At 37.3% G+C, this 23,809-nt stretch overlaps 1 protein-coding gene across 1 annotated transcript; it reads left to right on the forward strand.

Moving 5' to 3' along the window:
- The first annotated feature begins 2,475 nt into the window (after positions 1-2,475).
- Positions 2,476-4,096, forward strand: LOC131427747 (phenoloxidase-activating factor 2-like). Its single transcript, XM_058591208.1, has 2 exons — positions 2,476-2,554; positions 2,610-4,096. The coding sequence occupies exon 2, from the start codon at positions 2,801-2,803 to the stop codon at positions 3,989-3,991; it is 1,191 nt and encodes a 396-aa protein (XP_058447191.1). The 5' UTR covers positions 2,476-2,554; positions 2,610-2,800; the 3' UTR covers positions 3,992-4,096.
- Positions 4,097-23,809: the final 19,713 nt, after the last annotated feature.

The following is a 23,809-nucleotide window of genomic DNA, read 5'->3' on the forward strand; positions in this document are numbered from 1 at the left end:
TCCTCGTAGACATATAGACCATTTGTGTTGGTAATTTTGGCAAAACGGAAATTTTAATACTCTATTCTACATAAAATTCAGAAAAAATTGCTTAACCCATTGTAGCAACGTTAAAAATCCTATCTCTCAGTAGAGTTTTACCCCTCGAATAAAATTTGGCGTTAACTGTCACTTTATTAATATAGCGTTAGAGTGTAACCGGGAAACTTCTCGAAGAAGAGATAGTTATCACTTCCCTTCGAAACGTGTAAAACATTCTCGACCAGACCGCCAAAGAATAAAGTTCGTTTTGTATTTTATCTACATTAAAGTAAAAACCGTGTTTAATGTAAAACCGCGTCCGAACGTCCCGTAAAATGCAACACCATTGACTCAATTAAGATTGTGCCACCATTATTATTAGATGGTCAAGTCTTATGTAACAAAAAGGTTTTTATTATCGATAAGTAATCTCTTTATCTTGAAATGTTGCCATAAATTCCCATTTATTCAAGATACAGTGTGCACCATCTTTTATGTTGGTATGTAAACATTGAATAACTTTGAGATAAAACAACCGATTTCTATAAGTGATGTATTTTATTCAATTTGATTCCTTACAATTTTTTGGACTAGTTTTTGAAAACAATTTCAATTAAGTGGCCACTTTTATTAGTAATTACAAAATGACTCCTTTTTTCTTCGTTTGTCATTATCTTTTAGAGCATCTCGGGTGTTATAGCGTCGATTTCAGCACGAATGTTTTCCTTGAGCTAGTCAATAGTTTGAAGCTAGTTGGCTTATACCTTGCTTTTCAGATAATCCCACAAAAAGAATTCCGGGGTGAGTTGAATCAGTTGATGGCCTGTCAATGTCACCGCGATATTTTTTCCGATATGCTCGTTAAGTTAATACAATAGAACGACTGCTTTTAATTTAAAGTGTAAACTTTTTCAGCGCGTTGTTTCGGTGTGAAGCGATCAGAGCTTAAAATTGTCACGCATTCTCAATGAAAGAAACCATTCCAACAACCTCATTTTCAATATTGTCTCATTCGTAAATGACCGACACCAGAACAAACGAAGAGAGACGAAGCATTTCCGTTTCTCATCGAAAAAATGAGAGAGCGTAATTGCCAACGTCACTCCTTCCTCTGTGACAAGACGAAACCAAACTAACGTCTACAGGGAGCATCAACAGAATCTCAATTCTCATTCTTTCATCGAAGTATTGAAACTCTGAGACGCTTGGATAAAATATGACAAATCGAAATAATTTCATACCAGAACCTCTTTTTCTGTCATTTTCCATTCTCAAAGCTTCGATTGAATACCGACACTACATACTATGGGATTTTAACTGTTCCGCTTATGTAATTAACTGGACATGGATTTCGTTCTCACAGTTTGCAAGCGAAGCTGAGAGTAACATTAATTTCTCGCCATGAAAATTACTTTTAATAGCTCTGGAAGCGATCCTTGGCAAAAATTAGCCTGAATTGACTTTTCCAAAACATATCTGATGCAATCGCTCGATTGGTAAATGTGAAAGTTATTCAGCGTTTACATACCGCCATAAAAGATGGAGCACCCTGTACACAAACCGAAGAGAAATACAAAATTTCTTAACCGTCTTTACCGAATGAATGATGGGAAACAAAATATGTTTTTTTCGAAGAGTGATTCAAATGAAAAAGCAAAGGGGCTTCATGTTCGAGCTCTAAATGGAGAATATACTGAAAAATAAAAAAAATTTCATGATAAAAAATCAACTTTTTCTATGTTAGGGACGGAACTTCTCATTCCATGTAGTACCTGATTGTGATCCTTTTCACTATACGGACATCCATTTTTGGTAACTTTTTTTCCTTGCGATAAACAGTTAAACGTTCGTTGTACTGATTTAAAACTCGAGATACCGTAGGTTATTTTACGCCGCCGCGGTTCTTCTGACTCCATCTTCGCCACTTACACAATGTAAACATAGAACAATGTGTAGAACTAGTTTTACTCAAAATTCTAATTGAAAATACCCAATGGATAAAAAGTTACAGTGATTTGAAAGTGATGCAATCTGAGTTCGACGAAGTACGAAATTTTCAAAACAATTTTAAACTTGTAGGTCTTGCTAATTGATGGCCGTAAGAAATTACTAAGACTATGACGGTTCCGGATTGTCGAAAACAACGGTATAAAACTTGCATCGATTCCCCATCAAATGTTAATGAGAAAGGCACCATCAGACTAAACCAGAATTTTTGTATAGAATGTCGATAGGTAATTTTGAAATTATGCTTTGTCCAGTCACCATTTGCGGTATCTCTAAATTTTACTAAATCTAAGTTTTTTTGAAAGTGACAGCGTAATTATTAAACATAGTTGAAAAGTCCTAGAAATGAACACTCATTTTGCTTAAAATTTTTATTTTATTTTATTTTACTGTGCTTTATCCATGCAGTACGGAACAAAACAATCAAAACTTCATGCATTGTTTTGAGCCGAAACAATATGGCCGGTACAATTCACGTCGCATGATGAGTAACGATAGGTAAGCTCAAGGATCATCTGCTTTTTAGGTAAACAAACCAAAGTTTCTAGGTAGAATTTTTCCTAATAAAAACAGATTTTCAGATATTCGATAACGACATTTCTGCAGCAGTTACCAATTCGTTGCCATTCTTGAAGCTGATGGCGCAAGCGAACAGATCGAAATCGATGGCATAAACAGTCGCTGACCGTCAATTATTCCGCACCCGACAGGAAAACCGTGGACTTAATCAAGATTATTACACCGTTCGTATCAAGTTAGACCGGTTTACACGATGTGGTGGCCCTTCTTGTTGTCACTGGTGTTTCCAGCCAACGTCGCCGCCAGTAGCAGCAAACTGTTCGCTTCGTCGATGGTCGAAAATAGCTTAACGGTTGCTGCCCGAACTGATTCACCTAGAAACCAGCCAGACATCGCCGGTTGCTTGAAAGGTCAACGCTGTGTTCCGAAACATCGATGCACAAATTTCAGCACGGCCGGCAGCGGTCTTTTGGATATTCGATTTAAGAACGAAAATCCGTGCGGAGATTTTTCTTTGCTATGCTGCGAAGAGCAAGATATCATTAAATATACGGCAAATCGTACCTCGCGGGTGCTCTCGGGTCCCAGCATCAAGCAGCCTAGTTGCGGTAAACGCAATACCGACGGTATTCACTTCCGTATTATTGGACACAGAAACAACGAAGCAGAGTATGGTGAATTTCCCTGGATGATTGCAGTGATGATGAAGGAGAAGGCATTGAACCAAGTAGTCAACGTTTACATCAGCGGTGGTTCGTTGATCCATCCAAAGGTAGTGCTGACCTGCGCTCACTGCATTCAAACCAGATCACCTGATCAGCTGAAGGTCCGTGCAGGTGAATGGGATACACAGTCGAAGAATGAAATCCTCCCACATCAGGACCGGTTGGTGACCGAGACCATCACGCATCCCGACTATTTCACTGCCGGGCTATACAATGACATCGCACTGCTGTTTCTGGAGACGTCGTTTGACATGAATCAAGGCATCCAAACGATCTGCTTGCCACCCGTTGGAGTACAGTTTGACCATCAGCGTTGCTTCGCTTCCGGGTGGGGCAAAGATTCTTACGGTAAATCCGGATCATATCAAATAGTTCTGAAGAAAATTGAACTGCCTGTTGTCCCGTCTGATCAGTGTCAAACCCTGCTGAGAGGTACTCGGTTGGGACATCGTTTCCGACTGCACGAAAGTTTCATCTGTGCCGGTGGTGAGGAAGGTAAAGATGCATGCGAAGGAGATGGAGGATCGCCGCTGGTGTGCCCCGTCGAGGGTAGTCAAGGCCACTACTATCAAACAGGGATTGTGGCTTGGGGCATTGGGTGCGGTGTGAGCCAAACTCCGGGAGTGTACGTTAATGTTGCGCATTTTCGGATTTGGATTGATCGAGAGATGGGTACGCGACGGCTTGAAACCGGAAGCTATTCGGTGGAGGTTATTTGAATTGTGATTGTTTTGATGTTAAGCAAGTGAACTGTTTTAATTGATTTAACTGCACTTAAATGTGTATGAGTCCGACTACAGAAGAAAATGTTTATTTCCAAGAATATATAGGATAATTTGACAATAAAGAATTATATACAACTTTGATCTTTATTATCCAATCACATTATTCCATTATTATCGAATCTTCATAAGAACATCAAGCCGTCATAATTAATATTAGTCTCAATAGGTTCCGCGCTCACTACCCTATAATTTTCTATCAGATAAGTCTCTACACGAAATTATTATCAGATATTGAAATAAAGTCGCAGCGCGCTTTGATAAGTTTCGTGATTTATTATGATCATTCAATGCATTGTCCATTGTTATAGGGTAATTTTTTGCTGGTATCTTTTTTGGCAACACCGCTTTTGACAGATCACGCGTGCATTTTGTTTTGTGTCACTGTCAAACTTTTTCAGTGAGATATATATTTTAATCATGAATCGTCATTTGGTCTATAATTGAATCATGAATGGACGCTGGCAATGTTGGAGAAAGATCCACTTTTTTATCGAAAAATTGTGTTCAACGACGAAGCTCATTTTTTTATCCATTCTGAATGGATACATCAACAAGCAAAATGGGCGCATCTGGAGTGAAGACCAGTCGAAAACATTGCAAGAGCTACCAATGCATCCCAAAAAAGTCACTGTTTGCTGTGGATTATGGGCCGATGGCATTATTCGTGAAATACCACCCGATATATTGGAGAGAGTGAGCCAAAATTGGATGCGGAGCTGCGGCCAATATTTGCATGAAATCATCTTCAAACCTTAAATTATATTGGTCAAAAACAGGTACAAAACTGTCTGATAAATACTTCTGGTTTGCAGATCTTGTTAGTTTGTGGACATAAAAACTTAGTTCGGCACTACTGGTCTTACAGTCTTACAGTTTCAAACGGAATTCCTAAATTTGTTGTGGATACTACTTCCGGTTCCGGAAGTACAGGGTAAACGGGGTTTGTAGAGTTTGTTAGATTAAGTCCGAACAAACTTTCCTATTTCTATCCAATAAACAGTTGTTATTGCGAATTCCACAGTAATATTTATAATGTTATGAGTAATATGACAAAGGCATCATTACACCCCTAGATGAATTAAAACAGGTTAAACCTCTTACAAAATCACCCTTTATATATTACTTTTTGACATTTCTTCTGATAAAACAGGCGACCATTTGCTTCGAAGTGATTCGTGCGCGAAAAACTTTTGTTGGATTTGGCTCGTCTTGGAACACCAACACAGTCGATTGCTGTTTTGTTTTCGGCTCATACGTATATATCCATGATTCGTCACCTGTTATGGTCTTAAACACGTCGGGTGATGCACCGCGAACGTATTTTTTAAACATTTCCTTGCACCAATCGACACGAGCCTCTATTTGAGCGATTGTCAAATTGTGCGGGATCCAACGAGAATAAATCTTTTCTACGGCCAGGTGTTCATGCAATATTAAATGCACGCATGTGAAACTAATGCCCAAGGATGCCACTATCTCACGGTATGTTACATGACGATCTTGCTTTATCAGATCAAGAACAGCATCGAAGGTTTCTGACAAAACAGCTGAGTTTGGACGACCTACACGAAATTCGTCGGCGACTTAACTACGACCACAATTGAATTTACTATACCAGCAATGTACAGTGGTTTTTGATGGTGGTTTTCGATGGCTATACAAAGAACTAAATTCATCAATACACTCTTGTTGAGATAATCCACATCGAAAAATGTGAAAAATTATCAAACGAAATACTTCTCTTGAAATTTTCATTTTTTAGCCAAATTGATTTTTTAACTCATTGTAAACAACACAAATAGCGCTTGTTCATCAAAACTTTATTTTGGTGTTGAAAGATTTTAACTATTGACATTAGTAAGACCAGATCCCGAAATATAAGTAGCGGCCTACGCATCTCGATGAATAAGTAGCACAGAATATTTTATAATTTGAATTGAAATGATGATTATTAAGACTACTCTTATACTGCACACTTCGTTTCGCTGAATTACGACAAAAAACTGCCGGGATTTTCATCGCCTAATCATCTCGGCAAAAGATAAATTGCTGAGTATCTCGGAATATTTCACAAATGTCAGTTACTACCGAAATTTTCAGCAAAAAGTTTTACTTTATTTTATTTGGGGAGCAAGGAAAAGTCCGATGGAAACGAAATATGGCAATCTCTCTCCAGCAGGCATAAAACCTCCTCGTCTTTTGTATCAACAGATTACAATGATTCAACAGATACATTTAGGCTTAACACTAGCAATTAAAACTAAACCTATAACTAGTTGATTACACCATCCATTAAAGAGCAGGGAAGATAATGGTTGGTAGAGGGGGTGGTAAGTGAGCGTGGACGAACGACGGGGCTAGAACCGGCATGTATATCTAATTAGTGATCAAAAAGACGGTGAAAGAGGGAGAAAATGAGGGGCAAGCCAAACGGGTTAGTTTCGGCGAGCGAATCTGATTAGTTTTCAATAGAGATTGTTAAGAGACGAAGCGAAGGTTGAACGAAAATACGGTTACAAACAAATACTGATCCTAATTTAATCGTATTTGTTCTTGCCACAGGTAATCTGTTGCTATATCTATGATAAAAATAAACATTACTGAATAGACAAAGAAACATAAAACAATCGTTTTATCGCATTTCGAAAAAGATGAAAATCAAAGTCCTGAGAGCAACTGTTAACTAAACGACACATACTGAAAAACGGTTTATTATATCCGTAGCTGGCACGAGGGATTTGTAAAAATGGATGAGAATGAAGATTGCGACGATGAATGTCAAAATTGACCAATCGTAGGAGATCAGAACAGTCAATATGTGATTGCATTAAATCAGCGATGAAAACAGCTTTGTAAACGTTTCAACGAATAGACAGCAGATCCAGCTGTATAAGTTGGCAACGATCTTTATAATTTGGAAAATTTAATGGGTCTCTCCATGGTAGATTTCGGAGTGCGAACCTAATGAATTTGCGTTGAACAGCTTCGATACGATCAATATCAGTTTGATAATGAGGTGACCAGTTCACTGACTTTTCGGCATAACCTTTACTAATTGTTTGGCCAAAACGTAAAATAGCACAACTGATGCAAAAAAAACTCTAAGAATGCTAATAAATTTTCTACCGGTAGTGCCTTATGCCTCTACTCTGGGATGAACAGCAATAAAAGCACAGATAACGAGACGTCCAAGCTCATACAAATTAAAAAAAACTGCGTAAAGCATACAAGTGAAAATTCGTTAAAAATCACCGTTTCGTACGATTACATACACATGAATTACCATTGTATGCAAGCTCGAACACAAGAGCCCACAAGTGATTGCTGGGCTGCTTCTCTGTGACAAAACGAGAGTACTAATTTGAAATACCGTTGAATTCCATAAATATTAAACACGTCACTTAGGCTTATAAATAGTAGCACTGATAAAGGATGTAATTAACATCCGAAATACGTCTATGTACTATTACATTGGCATACGCCGTGTAATATTATAGGAATATAATATTCCTTCTTCCTTCGATATTATTTCAAATTAGTACTCTCATTCTACATGAACAGTTCCTGTTACAAATAGTACAAATTTCAGCAGGCTCATATTTCACGCATGCTGACACAATGTAAGATCCAATGACGATTGCAATACTCTTCCAGACAAGAGAGCAATCACTTTTATCAAAGTCGTCTGATATCACTACCAGCTTTAGCGTCTCTGAATTCGGCATATTTGAATATGAAAATCATCAGTAAAATTGAAGCAGCATAGATTACTCATATTTACACAATTATCAATTATTAGTAATGCAGGATCTGCAATAATTGCGCCGAAGAAACAAAATGCAATACTCGTTTAAATATAATTTATAGTTTGACAATAGAAACAAATTATGGAAGGCGCTTTCTATAAATAAATAAGAACCAACAATAATTTGTAGTTGTACTTACTGAATGTAGATTATCACATACTCCTTTAGAACTACTTCCAAAATATTTTTGCAAAATATTGCGTCAAAAAATCATAGCGTAGTGCCAAGCGAAAATGTAAAGCGTAAATGTAAAGCGTAATTGACAGGTTTTTTGCCGAATTTCATATAATACATATTTCGAATTTTCGGCAAACACATTTGCTGGCATAAAAGTTATTCACTGATGACCCCAGCAAAAAAAAACGTGCTCAATCCACCTAGCAGTGAGATGATACCTTTTTTTATCAATCCGCATGTGTTTTACCTTTTTGCATGAATATTTTTCGATGTTTTAATTCTCATGACATTTCAATGACGGTCGTTTCAAGCGGCAGTTTGTGAATCTAATCACTCATTACCCTGTAATGACGGAACTGTAAATCTGATCGAATTTTAATCTAAACGTGCGACAACCGATTAACATTCCATGAGATGTCGAAGTAAGTTCCACTCTAGAGTATTTCGTCATTATTTACTGTACTTCCAGAGGCGGTATTCAGGAACCAGCATAACCCAAAACGATCTATATCGATTTGAATTTTAAAAACTCATCACCCTGTAATTCCAGAATCGGAAGCCGGAATCGGGAAAAAATTAGTCTTATAATTTGGATTTTTGTGCACAAAATTCGATTTAGCCTTTTTGAGAAAAATGATTGAGCTTTGAAAAACGATTCGATACCGGAACCGGAATTCGAAAATCGGTGTAGCCGAAGTCAGTTAATTTAACCTAAGAAGCTGTATAGATTACATTTGATTCCAAATTTTTGAAAATCGGTGTTGACATCTTTAAGAAATCGTAGTGCGAATTTAATTTTTGGGTACCTCCCGGACCGAAATCTGAATACCGCTAAAACTGAAATAAGTTTATTTTGTTATCGACTATAGAAATCTGCAAACCCGACAAACCTGATTAATTTATGTAAAATGGACATTTTTATACTAATCACCCTGAATCTCCTGAACCGGAAGTCGGGTCGGACTAAAAAGCAAGATGTTTTCTATGATCTTAAGACCTTTCATTTGAATCTTAGACGGCTCATAGATTTTATTTTTATCTTAGATTGGTTCAGCCATCTACGAGGAAAATGGGTTCCATTATTTTAATTTCGTTTCACATATCCTCCTATTGTTCCAGAACCAGAAATCGGATCCAAATGAAATTCAGAAACCTTGTTTGGGAGAAAACGGTTTTTCATATGGATATGATTTTATATAAAACGATTGAGCCATCTCCGAAAAAATTGAGTTAAATTATTTATCACACAAGCATTTGCTGATCTCGACGAACTGATTCGAATGGTATATAGGTGTTCTGTTCTTCCAACATTTATGGCTGTTTAAATCAATATAATTATGGAATTGTTTTCAACTCGATAATGTCATATTTGCTATCATCTGGTTTACATATGCCATATTCGAACGATTTATGTTGCCAAAAGCAAACCGTGCTAAAAAACGATCCAATGCAAAATGTCACGAAAATGGGAGGGAAAGTCGCTTACACAAAAATATCGATATCTTCGTTAAAATTAACGGATTTCAACAATCTATGGCTTGTTGGATAGCTATTACCGTGCGGAATCTAAGTCTAAAAACATATTCTGTTTTCAACGTTGATTGTCACAGATATTGTCAAAAAGCTGAAAATTTTGACATAAAACTTCGTATAACTCAAAAAGTAAACATCCGATCTCAAAACCATTCAGTAGCATTCAGGGTGACGAGAAGATCTTTCATTTGCGACTAGATTGATCAAAATCGGTTCAGTTATCTCTTAGATCTCGACCTCTTTGTTGACAACACACATACAGACTCACACACATACACACGGACATTTGCTCAGTTCGTCGAGCTGAATCGATTGGTATATGACACTCGGCCTTGGAATTTTTTTTCTAGAGTTATATCGATAAAAATAGGTAAAAATGGCAAATCTCGCCAAAAAGTGCACTTTACAGAAAATCGGAAAATTCACTAAACGAACCTCGGAACACAGCATATTGATTTCTGACCAATAAACAATATTTTGTGATGCCGATCTGTATCAGCATTTTACTATACCGAACTCGAGAATTGGTTTTAAGTGTGTAGCTTTTGTGTAATAACCCGATCAGAAGAAAATACTTAAAGCACACCATATTGTGCCCTTGTCTAAAATTATCAAAAGTTTAAAGCGATATTCGTGAGGTTGAATCAGGAGCTGAACAGAATAAAATTGTCACCCCCATAAGCAGATTAATATCTAACTGAGGTTTTTCCAATTCCAAAACAATAGCACAGTAACATTGAAATGTAGAATACGGTGACTAAACTTAGAACGTATTTCTATTATCTTTGTGGGAAAACGATTGACGATAACCAAAAAAATATATTTCTATTGTTGATGCACACCACAATAAAATAAAACGATGAATAACTATTCTAGCAGTTCGGCTGAAAAGTTCGTATCGTTTAATAGAAACACAAATTTTTTTGCCAAAATTCGTTTTTATTATTCAACATAATTGCCATCAGAGGCGATACAGCGACTATAGTGATCTTACTTTTCGATACCATTTTTGTAGTACGATTTGTCCTTTGCCTCAAAATAGGCCTCAGTTTCAGCGATTACCTCTTCATTGCTTCTAATTTTTTTACCAGCGAGCATTCTCTTGAGGTCTGAGAACAGGGAAAAGTCACTGGGGGCCAAATCTGGAGAATACGGTGGATGAGGGAGCAATTCGAAGCCCAATTCGTTCAATTTCAGCATGGTTTTCATCGACTTGTGACACGGTGCGTTGTCTTGATGAAACAAAACTTTTTTCTTCTTCAAATGAGGCCGTTTTTTTTGAATGTCACTGTTGATGGTTTTTCCCTTTTCAAGGTAGTCGATGAAAATTATACCATGCGAATCCCAAAATACAGACGCCATAACCTTACCGGCCGATTGTTGAGTCTTTCCACACTTCGGGTTCGGTTCATCGCGTGCAGTCCACTCAGCTGACTGTCGATTGGACTCCGGAGTGAAGTGATGGAGCCATGTTTCGTCCATTGTTATATATCGACGGTTTTATTTCGATATAACAGCTCCAAACACTGCTCAGAATCATAAATTCGTTGTTGTTTTTGATCGATTGTGAGCTCACGTGGCACCCATTTTGCACAAAGCTTTCTCATATCCAAATATTCGTGAATAATATGTCCAACACGTTCCTTTGATATCTTTAGGGTGTCAGCTATCTCGATCAACTTCACTTTACGGTCATTGAAAATCATTTTGTGGATTTTTTTCACGTTTTCTTCGGTAACAGCCTCTTTTGGACGTCCACTGCGTTCATCGTCTTCGGTGCTCATATGACCAGTACGAAATTTTGCAAACCACTTACGAATTGTTGCTTCGCCCGGTGCAGAGTCTGGATAACACTCATCAAGCCATTTTTTGGTATCGGCGGCACTTTTTTTCATCAAAAAGTAGTGTTTCATCAACACACGAAATTCCTTTTTTTCCATTTTTTTCACAATAACAAAAGTAGCTTCACTCAAAATGCAATATCTCACAAACTAATAATCTTTTATCACGTATCTTTTGAAGGTTGGTACTAACTGAAAATGGTATGGACTTAATTCTAGTGGCGCCCTCTCATAGAAACGATACGAACTTTTCAGCCGATCTGTTACTAATTTAGCACATTTTATAATCCAAAGTGTTGATAAACATCACACGAAATTTGAGTTTATCTTGCATTTTTACTAAATTCACTAAAAATCACTGAAACTTTTCTAGAAGTTAACAATATTTTCTAACAATTTATCAACACGTTGGTCTTAAACCTACATAAATTATATTATCTCTAGATTGCGGAATAATCGCAAAATATTTTATTATACCAAATTGAATCACTATTTTGCCATTTCAATAATAGAATAATGCCCAAATAAGAAATCATAGTAACATAAACTATTACATTAATATAAGTTTGATATCGCTTTTTAAAGCAAAATCCACACTCAATTACCGATGACTCGGCCATTTTTGATTTTTTGATTCATGATTTCTAGACACATTTACCGAGTCTACTATGGATATTTGATGGAAATTTTGGATTACCGAGAACCTCATTTTGCCGAAACGATTACTGTGCACTTGGTAGTACGAATTTCGATATTATTCATATATACGTTACTTATTCTTCAAACGTTATAATTCTACATTTTTCCTGAATGCGGAAAAAAAACAAAACTTCTTACATTTTGAATTAAGTCATTCGTCAGTAATCGTACATGCTGTATTATGAGTACTTTTGATTTTGGACCAAGACCAAAGATATTGGCTCTAATTACAGCTAAGCCTAACCGGACTGGTAAGGTAAATATAGATACAATTGTCCTACAATAAATATGAATTACACGTTTTGGGTCAGTCACGAAAGAAAGTTACTAAATAAATGATTTTGTACGCCAGACTTTGTAGACAGACAGCCAGACTGACAAATATAGAAGTTCCCATTCTGACAGCGAAGCAACCACCACCACGGTTTGGAAGCCTCATGCAAAATTCACGAGCAATAAAACTTTGGTTGCCTTTGGCATCATAATTCGAAAAAAAATCCCAAAATTCGAACGCCTTTTTCGTTCGAACCAACGCGTTACGTTGTATGTAGGATCGTAAGCATTTGATGATTTGATACTTTTTTATGCTGATAGAATAAATTGGCGCCATCCAACCTACGGCGAGCAAGAGACTAGGGTTTTGTTGTGATTCTTCTATTGTTCAAATTTTGGTGAGGAAATTGTGTCTAGCTTTTTTCTCGGCCAAGGGTAATAGATATACATGTTTAATGTCCATGCGAGCAAACATGTTGTAGTTGGAAACCCGTTTTCCTTCATTGAACCTGAAATATAGAATAAATTGTTCAAATATCTTTCGAAAAGTTCGAATCATTTTGCAATATGACATGATGAACTGAATTATGAAGGTGTTTGTTAACCGTTAGTTCCAATTTTACTGTCTCATATTTTATGAGCACAGTTTTCGACTCTATCATCAATTCAGTGAGTGGTAAAATCAATACCTTAATTTCATTAAAATTATAATGAGTCATTACTTTTTCTTGTACCTCAGAGGGTGAGATCCTGAAGGCCTCCCACGCAGGATAAAGGTCTATCCGCCATGTTTACGTGCCTATTCAAACGGAATAACAAACATGCCATGCGATTCACATGTGACGCACCAGTTAACAATTGAGTGAAACAAAAATTAGTCGGAAGCCTGGCGTGCCGTTTTCGAGTATGATAATTGTTGGTCGTATATTTCGGTTTGGCTGCTCCACAAAAGGTGCAATCCGCAAATTTTCATGCTTTAGAATTCCGGGAAACAATCAAGCCAAAAGCACCGGAACGCGAACTGGTTGAAATAGACGAAGTCAACGAAGGACGAGAGAAACAAACTGCCGAAAATAATCAGATTCAACACATTTCAGTGTCCTTTCGTGCCGGGAAATGACATCCAAAAAGCTGAATGTAGGCTTATCGACAGCGCGTGGAAGGTGAGCTGAACATTAAATCTCAAGGTATCACCGTCACTCACACTCACAATTTTGCGCGGATTAAATTTTGTGGTTAGTCGAAAAATAAATTGTCTTGTTCAAGAGGTGGCGCGGAATGAGAAGGAAAAATCGTGCAGCTTTATAGGCAGATTTTGAGATATATTATCGTTATTATTTTGTTCAATTTACATTACTTATCCGATAGACGATTATCAGTAAATAGATTTATTTATTTTTCTATAATTAGTCATTAGAGAATTTGCCAAATATTTGATCATAAGTCGAATGTTGTCACACGAAGGAACATATATTTTGTTTGGGCCTTATTGATAGGAAAACACTTTATCTATGCTTTTAGTATCACTTCGAGATTGATTCACAAAATCACAACCCTAAAAAGAAAGTTTTAACAAGGACCTTGACCGAACCAAAAGAGCCGTTTGGTATCGGTATTCAGCAAGACATATCTGAAACAATGTAGGTGACACTGTTCTGGTGCTGAACCTGCACCGTAAGATGGGAGCCGGAAAATTTCACCGGAATGAACGACAATCCGCTTTGTTACGGACAAAAGGCCAAACGGCCACTCACAACGGTTCCCAACAAATGGTGAGGTTTTATATTAGTGAAGCTTGTTCCACTTGAATCAATCCCGGAACAAAATTTTTCATCGAAATGTAGGTCACATGCTCCCGAAATACGTAGAATGAAAAGCACCTCATTAAATAAATATCCCTACAGAAACTATCGTCTTGTTTCGAACCACTGCAATCTTAGATAAGGAGGAATAGTTGCATGCAGATTTAGTTATAACACGAAAATGCAATCTCTTACCATATAACTATCACGGTTGAACACTATAGCATTATATGTAGGTAAAATGCTTTATCATTTCGGAAGCAATTTTAAATGTCCAAAAATAGAATCCAAACTTTCCGTTCCTCGAAACCAACGAGGTCTATCCAACGATCCCAAGGACTACAAGGTTCACCACTTCATCCATCCAAATAAATAATCATCGTTTAAAACATCACTCTAACCGGCCCCAGACGACCTCTCTTTAGTAACGAATCACATCTGCATTTAACTCGCATCATGCAGCTTGATAGGTAGCAAAAAATATGCAAATTTCTTCACTCGGTATAGCTTCCGCAAAACATGACTATGAGATTAAAAAATCACGGAGTTTAGATCGTGTATCACTTACCAACAAGAGATTTTCTTTACCCAATTTAATGTTACCTTAGTAAAACAGCAAGCTCAAGTATCATAGTAAAGTTTCTTCTCTGCCCAAGTTTTAGGCAGCTAACCCCTAACAAGCGTCTACCAGACACGTGCAACGTAAAAGTTTTCAATCAACGTAGTATTGGTACTTTGTTGGTTCATTCTACGTTTTATAATGATGCCCTGTTTAAACAGCAAACTATATAATAAAAAAAACGAGCAATACCACATTTGGCAGTCAGATTCAGTGACAAAGGAAGACAAAAGCAATCACGTACAATAAAAGCATCACTTATTATTACTTTGCAATTGTCAAATAATCATTAGCAAATAGCTTGTACTGGCCCGTGTATTTCCAAGACGAAGCTATATAATGACTGGAATGGTTGAATATCCAAAATTTTGAAATAAGTGCTGTATTGAAAAGTATTTTTCACACTTTTGAAACTTACGAAACTCCTACTTAATTTACCAACAGTCCATCTCTTTCCTGTCCTGTCCCGGGTTGGCGGTTCAATGCATAGGACACTGGTCTTACAAGCCAGTTGTCGTATGTTCGAGCCCCGACCTGGAAGGATTCTTAGTGTCAATAGGATCCATAGTACTAGCCATGCAATGATTCCGTAAACTAAGAATCGGCTGCGAAGTCTGTTGAAACAGAAAGGCCAAATTCCATAAAAGGAATGTAATGCCAAGACTTTGCTTTGCCATCTCTTTCCTCCGATGCAAATGGTACCATGCTTAAGAAATATAATACTAAATTATCAGGTGTACAATTTTGCTTCCGCCGTTTTCCGATAGGTGGCTGTACCAGCTGAGACTGGTCATAATACATAGCTGAAAATGCCTTTAAAGTGAGTGTGTACAGTGCCTAACGAATTGTCATCGCCGTTTCAGTGATAGTTGTTCTTGTTTTCGTATTATTCACGCTCAAAAATATCTGTTTTCTCGCCATTTGCGGGAAGTTTTACTTTTCTGTTACAATTCGCAAAAAATGCAGCTGAAGCGCATCGAATGCTCTCAGAAACTTACGGTGATGCTGCTCTGAGTGAAAGAACGTGTCGGAAGTGGTTTCGCGTTTTAAAAATGGTGATTTCGATGACGAAGACAAACATGGTGGTGGAAGAGAAGAAACCTTCAAAGATGAACAACTAGAAGCATTGCTTGATGAAGAGCTCTTAATACCTGGTGAAACCATCACAGGAGAAAAAAAAGAAAAGCGGCCACAATATCAAGAGCGATACGACAAAGTCATCCTCCAACACGACAATGCTCGGCCTCACGTCGCAAAAGTGGTCAAAAAGTACCTGGAAAAGCTGAAATGGGAAGTCTTGCCCCACGCGCCGTATTCCCCCAGATGTCGCCCCTTCTGACTTCCACTTATTCCGTTCGATGGCACACGGCCTGGCAGATCAACATTTTCAATCCTTCGAAGAGTTGGAAAAATGGATTACTTCATGGATAGCGTCAAAAGAGGACTCCTTTTTTCGAGCCGGGATTCGAAAATTGCCGCAAAGATGGGAGAAAGTTGTCGCTGGCGATGGACAATACTTTGAACAATACATTTGTAAATACTTTTTCGCAATAAAGCTTTTAATTTAAAAAAAAAAACGGCGGAAGCAAAGTTGTACACCTGATACTACGAATTGAACTTAGATTTCCTTACAGGAATAAGTCACATATTTTCAAAATTCAATTTACTTTAAATTGTTTCCTTTTTTTGTGATATATATAATTTATTGGGAAAGGAAATATTTTAGCTGTTAAGATTGCATCGATTTTTACCTGAATTTACTATAACACTAATCAGATCTTTGTACTCACATCTAGACTAGTTTCCCATATCAAATTTTTTCCCTTTCCAAATAAACACAAATAACGGTGAATGAATCATAGAAATGATATGTTCCCTTCTATCGAGATGATAGAATAGTTAGTAACCCAAGCGAGAAACCCCTTTACGGTAACCAATTTGCAACAAAACAACGAGTAGGTATCTTCTGTTGCAAGTCCAGCAGAGAATTTGGTAAGGAAATGTTCTTCACTCGGTTACTTGTCATTCATCTGTATCGTATCGGTATTTTGTCATCCTACCAACTACTTCTTTGTTTTAAATGTCTTGGTTAGTCATTTTTTTGCGTTCACATAATAGAGTATAAATGATGATTGGTGAGTGAGTGCAGCATTAGTATGGAACTGAGTAAGAGTAACGAATGTCTGTCAAAGTACCAGGCATTCTACAATGCAATCTAAGAGATGTAGTTCTCGATTTAACATGCAACTAAACTACTAGGTGTGCAAATTTTGGACGAAATTGTCCGCGCCGTTTACGGCTCCTAAATATAACAGAGAGAACATGTTCCGGTCATCATTCGGTCAAATTACTGTAAAAGATATCATGTTTGATTAGTAGATCACTTCTCTTCCATAGATTAAAGCGTAGTAGCTGTTCTAGCATGCACAATGTCTGACAAGTTAGGCATATTTAGAATAAGGAATATATCCATTGTATTGTTCCCCTTCTATATATTCTTGTCTATTTTTGTTATGCCACCGTTAGGGTGCATCCTTCTCCATTGAGTAAGGATACAAACAAGCCTTGGGACCTTGACAGCATCTTTCAATCTGTCTCAAGGTAGTGCTAATGTGCACAGAATACTATTCCTCACATCAAATTAAAATCAAAAAAACTATTCTTGATCAACCTAGTGGTGTGCTAATGCCTTTTTCTTTCATCCAGGGGCGGCGAAAGCCCTATTGGGAGTTTACTGAACTCCACACCTGGAAATCATACCGTTGAACATACAACCAATCATTTACGAGAAATGAAGCGAAAAAAAACCGCGTTTTGTTGGTTACGTCCATTTTATCATTATATCTTCGGAATCAGAAGTCACAGCCATTTGATCTTCGAACTCCATCAACGAGCCAATAGTAGCCTTCAAACAAATTTAAGTTTGTTAAAATCGGGTTAGCTATCTTCGTCACAGTTTAGCGGTAAAAAACAACGCGTTTTGTCGGTTACGTCACTTATACCATTATGTCTTATATCATTATATCTCCAGTAACAGTCATATGATCTTCAAACTTATTCATTTTCACTAAAAAAGCTTTCAAACCAGCCTAAGTTTGTTAAAATCTGTTCAGCCATCTCTGAGAAAATTGAGCGGTAATAAAACTGCGCATTTTGTCGGTTACGTCACTTATATCATTATACCTGCGGAAACAGAAGTCACAGTCATTTAATCTTCGAACTTGATCAATGGCTAATCAGTAGTTTCAAAATAAGTCTAAGTTTGTTATAATCGGATTAGCCATCTTCGGGAAAATTGAGCGGCAATAAAACAACACGTTTTGTCGGTTTTGTCACTCATACCATTATATATCCGGAATTAGGAGTGAAAGCTCCACCCAAAAATCGGTATATCCGGTACTTCCGAAACCGGATTCCGAGGACCGGTATAGACGAAATTGGTTCGCATGACCGGTAACAAATATGGCCTTTTGGTAATTCTTTGAAACGGAGGTAAATATCTAAAAATCCACCTGATGACGTCTTCAAAATTTAGTATTCTGTGAAATTTTCAGAATGATGCATTGAGTTTACCGCTCGAGTTGTATTTTTGCCTTTCTCATATAGAAAGGTTATGCAATCATTTGAAAAATAGAATAGTAAAATTGGTCCGGAGGGCTAAGTGTCGTTATACCGTTCGACTCAGTTCATCGAACTGAGCAATATCTGTATATCACTAGGTTTTCTCGGAGATGGCTGAACCGACTTCCACAAACCTAGACTTCCGATTGCGGAGGTATAGGGTAAAGTGTGTTAAACATTGTACACCGTCACTTAAACCGGCGAAACAAAAACCTTAAAAAAATTCTACACTGGACTAAAAATTACGCAAATCGATAGACATTATCAGTAGGCAGCTAAACAAACCGATTCTGGCTATACTAGTTCCCGGTTTTCGGTCGACGACGTTAGATAATAGTCATATGCTTAAACATGGATCTTACTCACTTTTTTCAGAGATAGAAGAACCGATATTCCCAATTTTTTGAGTCAAATGAAAGATTTTTTGGTCCCAATTACTGCATATTTTCGGATTGAACAAAAATTTAAACCGTCGTGGATAAACCGCATAAAATCTTCATCTTTAATCCTCACGTTATGTTAGTTGGTGGCCGTACGAACCGACTTCGATTATACCGGTCCTCAGGTTCCGGTGCTGGAAGTACATATAATAGCACTTCGTTTTCTTAAGGATGCAAGCAAAGCACTGCTTCATTCTGTATGTTGTACTAGTTAATGCACAAACATTATCTTGGTTTCTTTCAAAAATCGAAGAGAACCATTTTGAATAGAATACCACAGTATTATATATAAGAAAGACATCATTACATCACTAGGTGGATTAAAACAGGTTTTCGGACTGGAGAACTGCTGAAAATTGCAACGCTTGAACTTCTACTTAACCCATCGAATATCTCGACTTTTATGGCTTATACCATTACACATGGATCAATAAGTCCCGAGACTAAAGCAGAGATGGCGCTCGTAGTAAACCAGTAACCACGTATTTCTAGAGTTCTAACCGTTGCTTGAAACGGGTCAAAATTTTAAGTCGATCCGACCAGAAACAGCTGAGTTATCGAGGTTGGAGTAAAGTCGTTTTGTAGTTTGTTTAAAAAATGGAAAAACCGAGTCTCGTGTTTTGATAAAACATTGTTTTTTAATGGGTAAAAACACCGTGCAAGCGAAACAATGGATTGAAAAATGTTATCCGGACTCTTGTCCATCAAAAGCAACTATTTTTTTTTTAAAGATATTTTTTATTCAGGCCTATTTGCGTACAAGCTTTACGTGGCCGATTGAGCCGATTTTTTAAATAATATTTTTTTTTTGAGTTGGATCTCGTTTTTTTTTTTTGAGTTGGATCTCGTTGTCACCCTTTTTCTAGGGGGAGAGGAACTTCCATTTCCCTCCTGCGAGGATTGAGGGGCACTTCGTTCGTGGTTCGTCTCGTCATCCATTTCCACATCGATGGTATTGTTGAGATGAGCCTTGTTGTACATTGTTTGCTGTTGCTGGTTGGTTGGATGGTAAGTTGTTCACTGCAGTTAATGCACTTTGTTCTATAGGGGATACGTTGGATGGTTTCGTTGAAGTGGATGCTTCACTGTTGTTGGTGACTGTCACAGGTGTACTGGGATTGCTTTGGGTTGGTGTGACGGAAGCACTGTTGTCCTTTGGTGTAGTTGTCTCCTTGTCCAGTTTATCACATGGCTTACTGTAGTGAACAGCTTTTTGACAATACTGACATGTGGCCATCTGATTGTCATAGGTAACAAGTGATTTGCACGGAATTCTTGTATCTTGACCGAAAATCACATAAGAAGGTATACATTTAGAATACCGGGGAAAAAATTCTTCCGCTTTTCTTTTTCGATAGAGAGAATCTTTCCGTATTGGGACATAGTTTTGCGAATATAATAATCGGTGACGCTCGAGTGAAGATCATGCACACGCACTTCTATAGCACTATCATCCATATATACTGGAATGTTATACCTAATGTTCTCGTATTCCACATAGTGCACATTGTTATTATCTTTTGCGAATTGAATTGCATCCAACTCTTTATAAAACTGGATGTAAACAACATTATTCGTCTTATTGCATTGAAGTAAATGCACACGTTTAATGTCCAGCTGCATTTACTCCTTAAGCAAACCTTCAAGTTCTCGTATCGAAGGTCGAATTTTGCACTGCCTAAAGTCAACAACAATTGTATTCTTTCGTGTCGGCGGTAGCTTTTGTTCGTTTGGTTCACTCATTTTCAAGGTCTATTGTTCACTACACAATACTGTACTTGGTTTCTTCTGTTTCCAACGTAAGCGGTTTTGTTTTATCGACTGACTTGGAGGAGATGTAAAACCGAACTGAAAAGCAACTATTTGTCGGTGGTTCGCCGAGTTTAAACGTGGTCGTACCGACACAAATGACGCGGAACGCTCGGGTAGACCTGTGGAAGCCGTTACACCGGAAAATGTGAGTGACGTGACAAAAATTATAATGAAAGATCGTAAAGTGAAGCTCCGTGAGATTACTGAGATGACACAGATATCATATGGAAGTGTATTTACTATCCTTCATGAAAAATTGAGCATGAAAAAGGTTTTTTCCAAGTGGGTGCCGCGATTGCTTTCGATGGAACAAAAACAGCAACGAGTCGATGATTCAGAAAGCAGTTTATCGCTATTTACTCACAACAAAAAAGATTTCTTGCGTTGTTGCCAGTCAGCTGGCAAAGTCATGGCGTCAGTTTTTTGGGATATGCATGACGGGATTTTCATTGAATACCTCGAAAAAGGTAAATCGATCAACAGTGATTATTATATTGACTTACTGGTGCGTTTGAAGGAGGAAATCGCAAAAAAAACGACCGCACATGCAGAGAAAAAAATCCTTTTTCATCAAGACAATGCACCCTGCCACAAGTCGATGAAAACAATGGCGAAATTGAACGAATTGGGCTTTGATCTGCTTCCCCACCCCCCATACTCGCCAGATTTAGCCCCCAATGACTACTGGCTTTTTGCTGATCTTAAAAAAATGCTCCAGGGAAAAAGATTTGGCTCAAATGAGGAGGTCATCGCTGAAACTGAAGTTTATTTTGATGCGAAAGATAGTTCAAAAGGCATTGAATCGCAATGCACGGCAGTGGGAAAATCACGTCCAATTCGCATTGTATCATTATGGATGACGAAACGTACGTGAAAGCAGACTTCCGGCAGCTTCCGAGACTCCATATTTCAATGATCAACCTAAGTTTGTTGTCCCAGAAGACGTTAGGATGCAGAATATGTTAAAGTTTGCCAAAAAAATATATGATTTGGCAATCAATTTGCTTATGTGGAAAGTGCAGCACTCCATTTGTGACAACCGGTATGATCAACAGACACGTATATGTAAATGAACACCACCTAATGCAATGGCAATCATGAGGCAGACGCTTCAAAAACACCCTAAGAAGACAAAATCGAAGGAAGATATGAAGAAAAAATGGATTTCCACGCAAAAAAAGTTAGTCAAAACCTTGTACAAGACCTTATGAGTGAAAACAAATAGAATTCTGTCAGCTGTACGAGACAAAAAGAAAATACAGTTTGGAGAGATTCAATCATTTTGGTATGGTATTGAAATTAAACAATACGAACATGAAAAAAGTGAAATAATATCTTTGATTTGAGATCCTGAAACGTCGGTTAAATGGGTCAATTTAGCCGAATATATTCTTGTGAATCCGTACACCCTTTACATCCGAAACATAAGAAAGAATAATGTAGTCCGGTGTAATATTCACAAAGTGTTACTCAAACTTTACGTCTGCTTAGTGGTTTCATTGGTACTGCTAGGTGGGCATGGCAGATAAATTTGAACTGCTAAAGCACTGATGAGCCATGAATAAAACAATACTTGATGTTGAACAAATAATCTTTCCTACATTACTTATTATAACCACTAAATGACCATACCTGTATCGACCGGTATTAGCCGAAAACGACGTTTTCGTTCGGCACGTTAGAAAAAAGTGTTTTGTACATAGCATTAAGTTTACGTCTGCTTAGCGGTTCAAATTGAATTGCTTAAGTTTGCACTAAGCAGTTCTATTTGAGCTGTTCTGCACTGACGAGTCTAAGACGAACGTTTCTGTATTCAAATCATTTGGTTTATCATGAAAATAATCAGAATTTTGTCAGCTGTATGAGATCACACACAAATAGAAAAAAAAACACTGCAGATCACTTGAAAATTTCTACCCGTGGTCATAAAGCTTTTATCGTCACAGTTTATCGAATTGATTTGGAAGATCAGAAGTGAGAATATTATACAGGAATGGAACTACGCTCGAACCTTCAGGACTGATTTTTACGATCATTTGCTGTACCTATGGAAGCAGAATTATCCAAGCAATTTAATTATTCACATTTTGCTCATGTGCGATCTGTATTTTAATCAATATAGAACTAATTTGATTAAGTATTGTTTCGTTTGAAGTTGTGAATGTTGTTGGAAATTCACTACAAATATGACTTTGATCAATTACTGCCAGACAGTAGTGTAACTGTGTCGGAGAGGGCCCGGGCTAATTTTTGGAAAGGCTCATAGAAAGACATATACAAGACTAGTTATTATGGTGAGATTAATGGAAAAGCGGGTTGAGAGTGGAAACTACAGGTGAATTAATGCGAACTTGCAGGCCTCTCTTTCAAAACCACCCAATAGTTAGTTTAAATGGGCATGTGACCAGTTAATTTTGGGGTCCCTGTAAGTGGAGGAGTCTGGGATACGCTAACGCCCCAGGCCCCCGTAGTTTCAATTGTAGCAATCAGATGAGAGATGATTATTAAGAAAACAGCCGTTACGGTTAATTCAGTAATCTTCAAGAAAGTTAAGAAATTCAGCTTCGTTCGACTTTTAAGAACGAGTAACCAAGTTCAATGCAATGATAATGATTATTTAAAATCATTGTTAGATTTAGAATATATTATAAAATTGTTAGCGAATTGCCACTCAATCAAACGCTTCAAAAAGGGATGAAGCTATATTCATTTGGATAGTCATTTGATATAGACGAAATTCGTTTTGAAACTTCATTTAACAATCAGTAATATTACCCAAATCAACTTCCTAGGATAAAACAAATAACATTTGTTTTGTGCTAGTCTGAGGTACAATTCTACCCGTAATACTGGCATATATCATCCCAGATGGAATAGATGACGTGGCAGATCTATTTTACCTGAGAAGGTCAGGATAGACATTGCAAGAAAGTGCGTTTTTTTTTTTTTTTTTTTTTTTTTACTATTTATTGGAATATGAGTTAAAATTAAATTATTAAGATTTAAATTGGGTGTTCAGCCACAAGTGGTGACTTTTCAGCCCTGTTATATATATATGATTTGGTTATTACCATGAAGACATTATTTGCTTCCGCAATTCTGAGATTTTTGTGTAGGGAAAATTCTAAA

This window comes from Malaya genurostris, chromosome 2 (genome assembly GCF_030247185.1).
Source record: "Malaya genurostris strain Urasoe2022 chromosome 2, Malgen_1.1, whole genome shotgun sequence".
Classification (NCBI taxonomy): Eukaryota; Metazoa; Arthropoda; class Insecta; order Diptera; family Culicidae; genus Malaya; species Malaya genurostris.

Bases quoted from the DNA above. Each gene is read 5' to 3' on its own strand.
- LOC131427747 (XM_058591208.1), top strand. From the start codon at position 2,801: ATGTGGTGGCCCTTCTTGTTGTCACTGGTGTTTCCAGCCAACGTCGCC.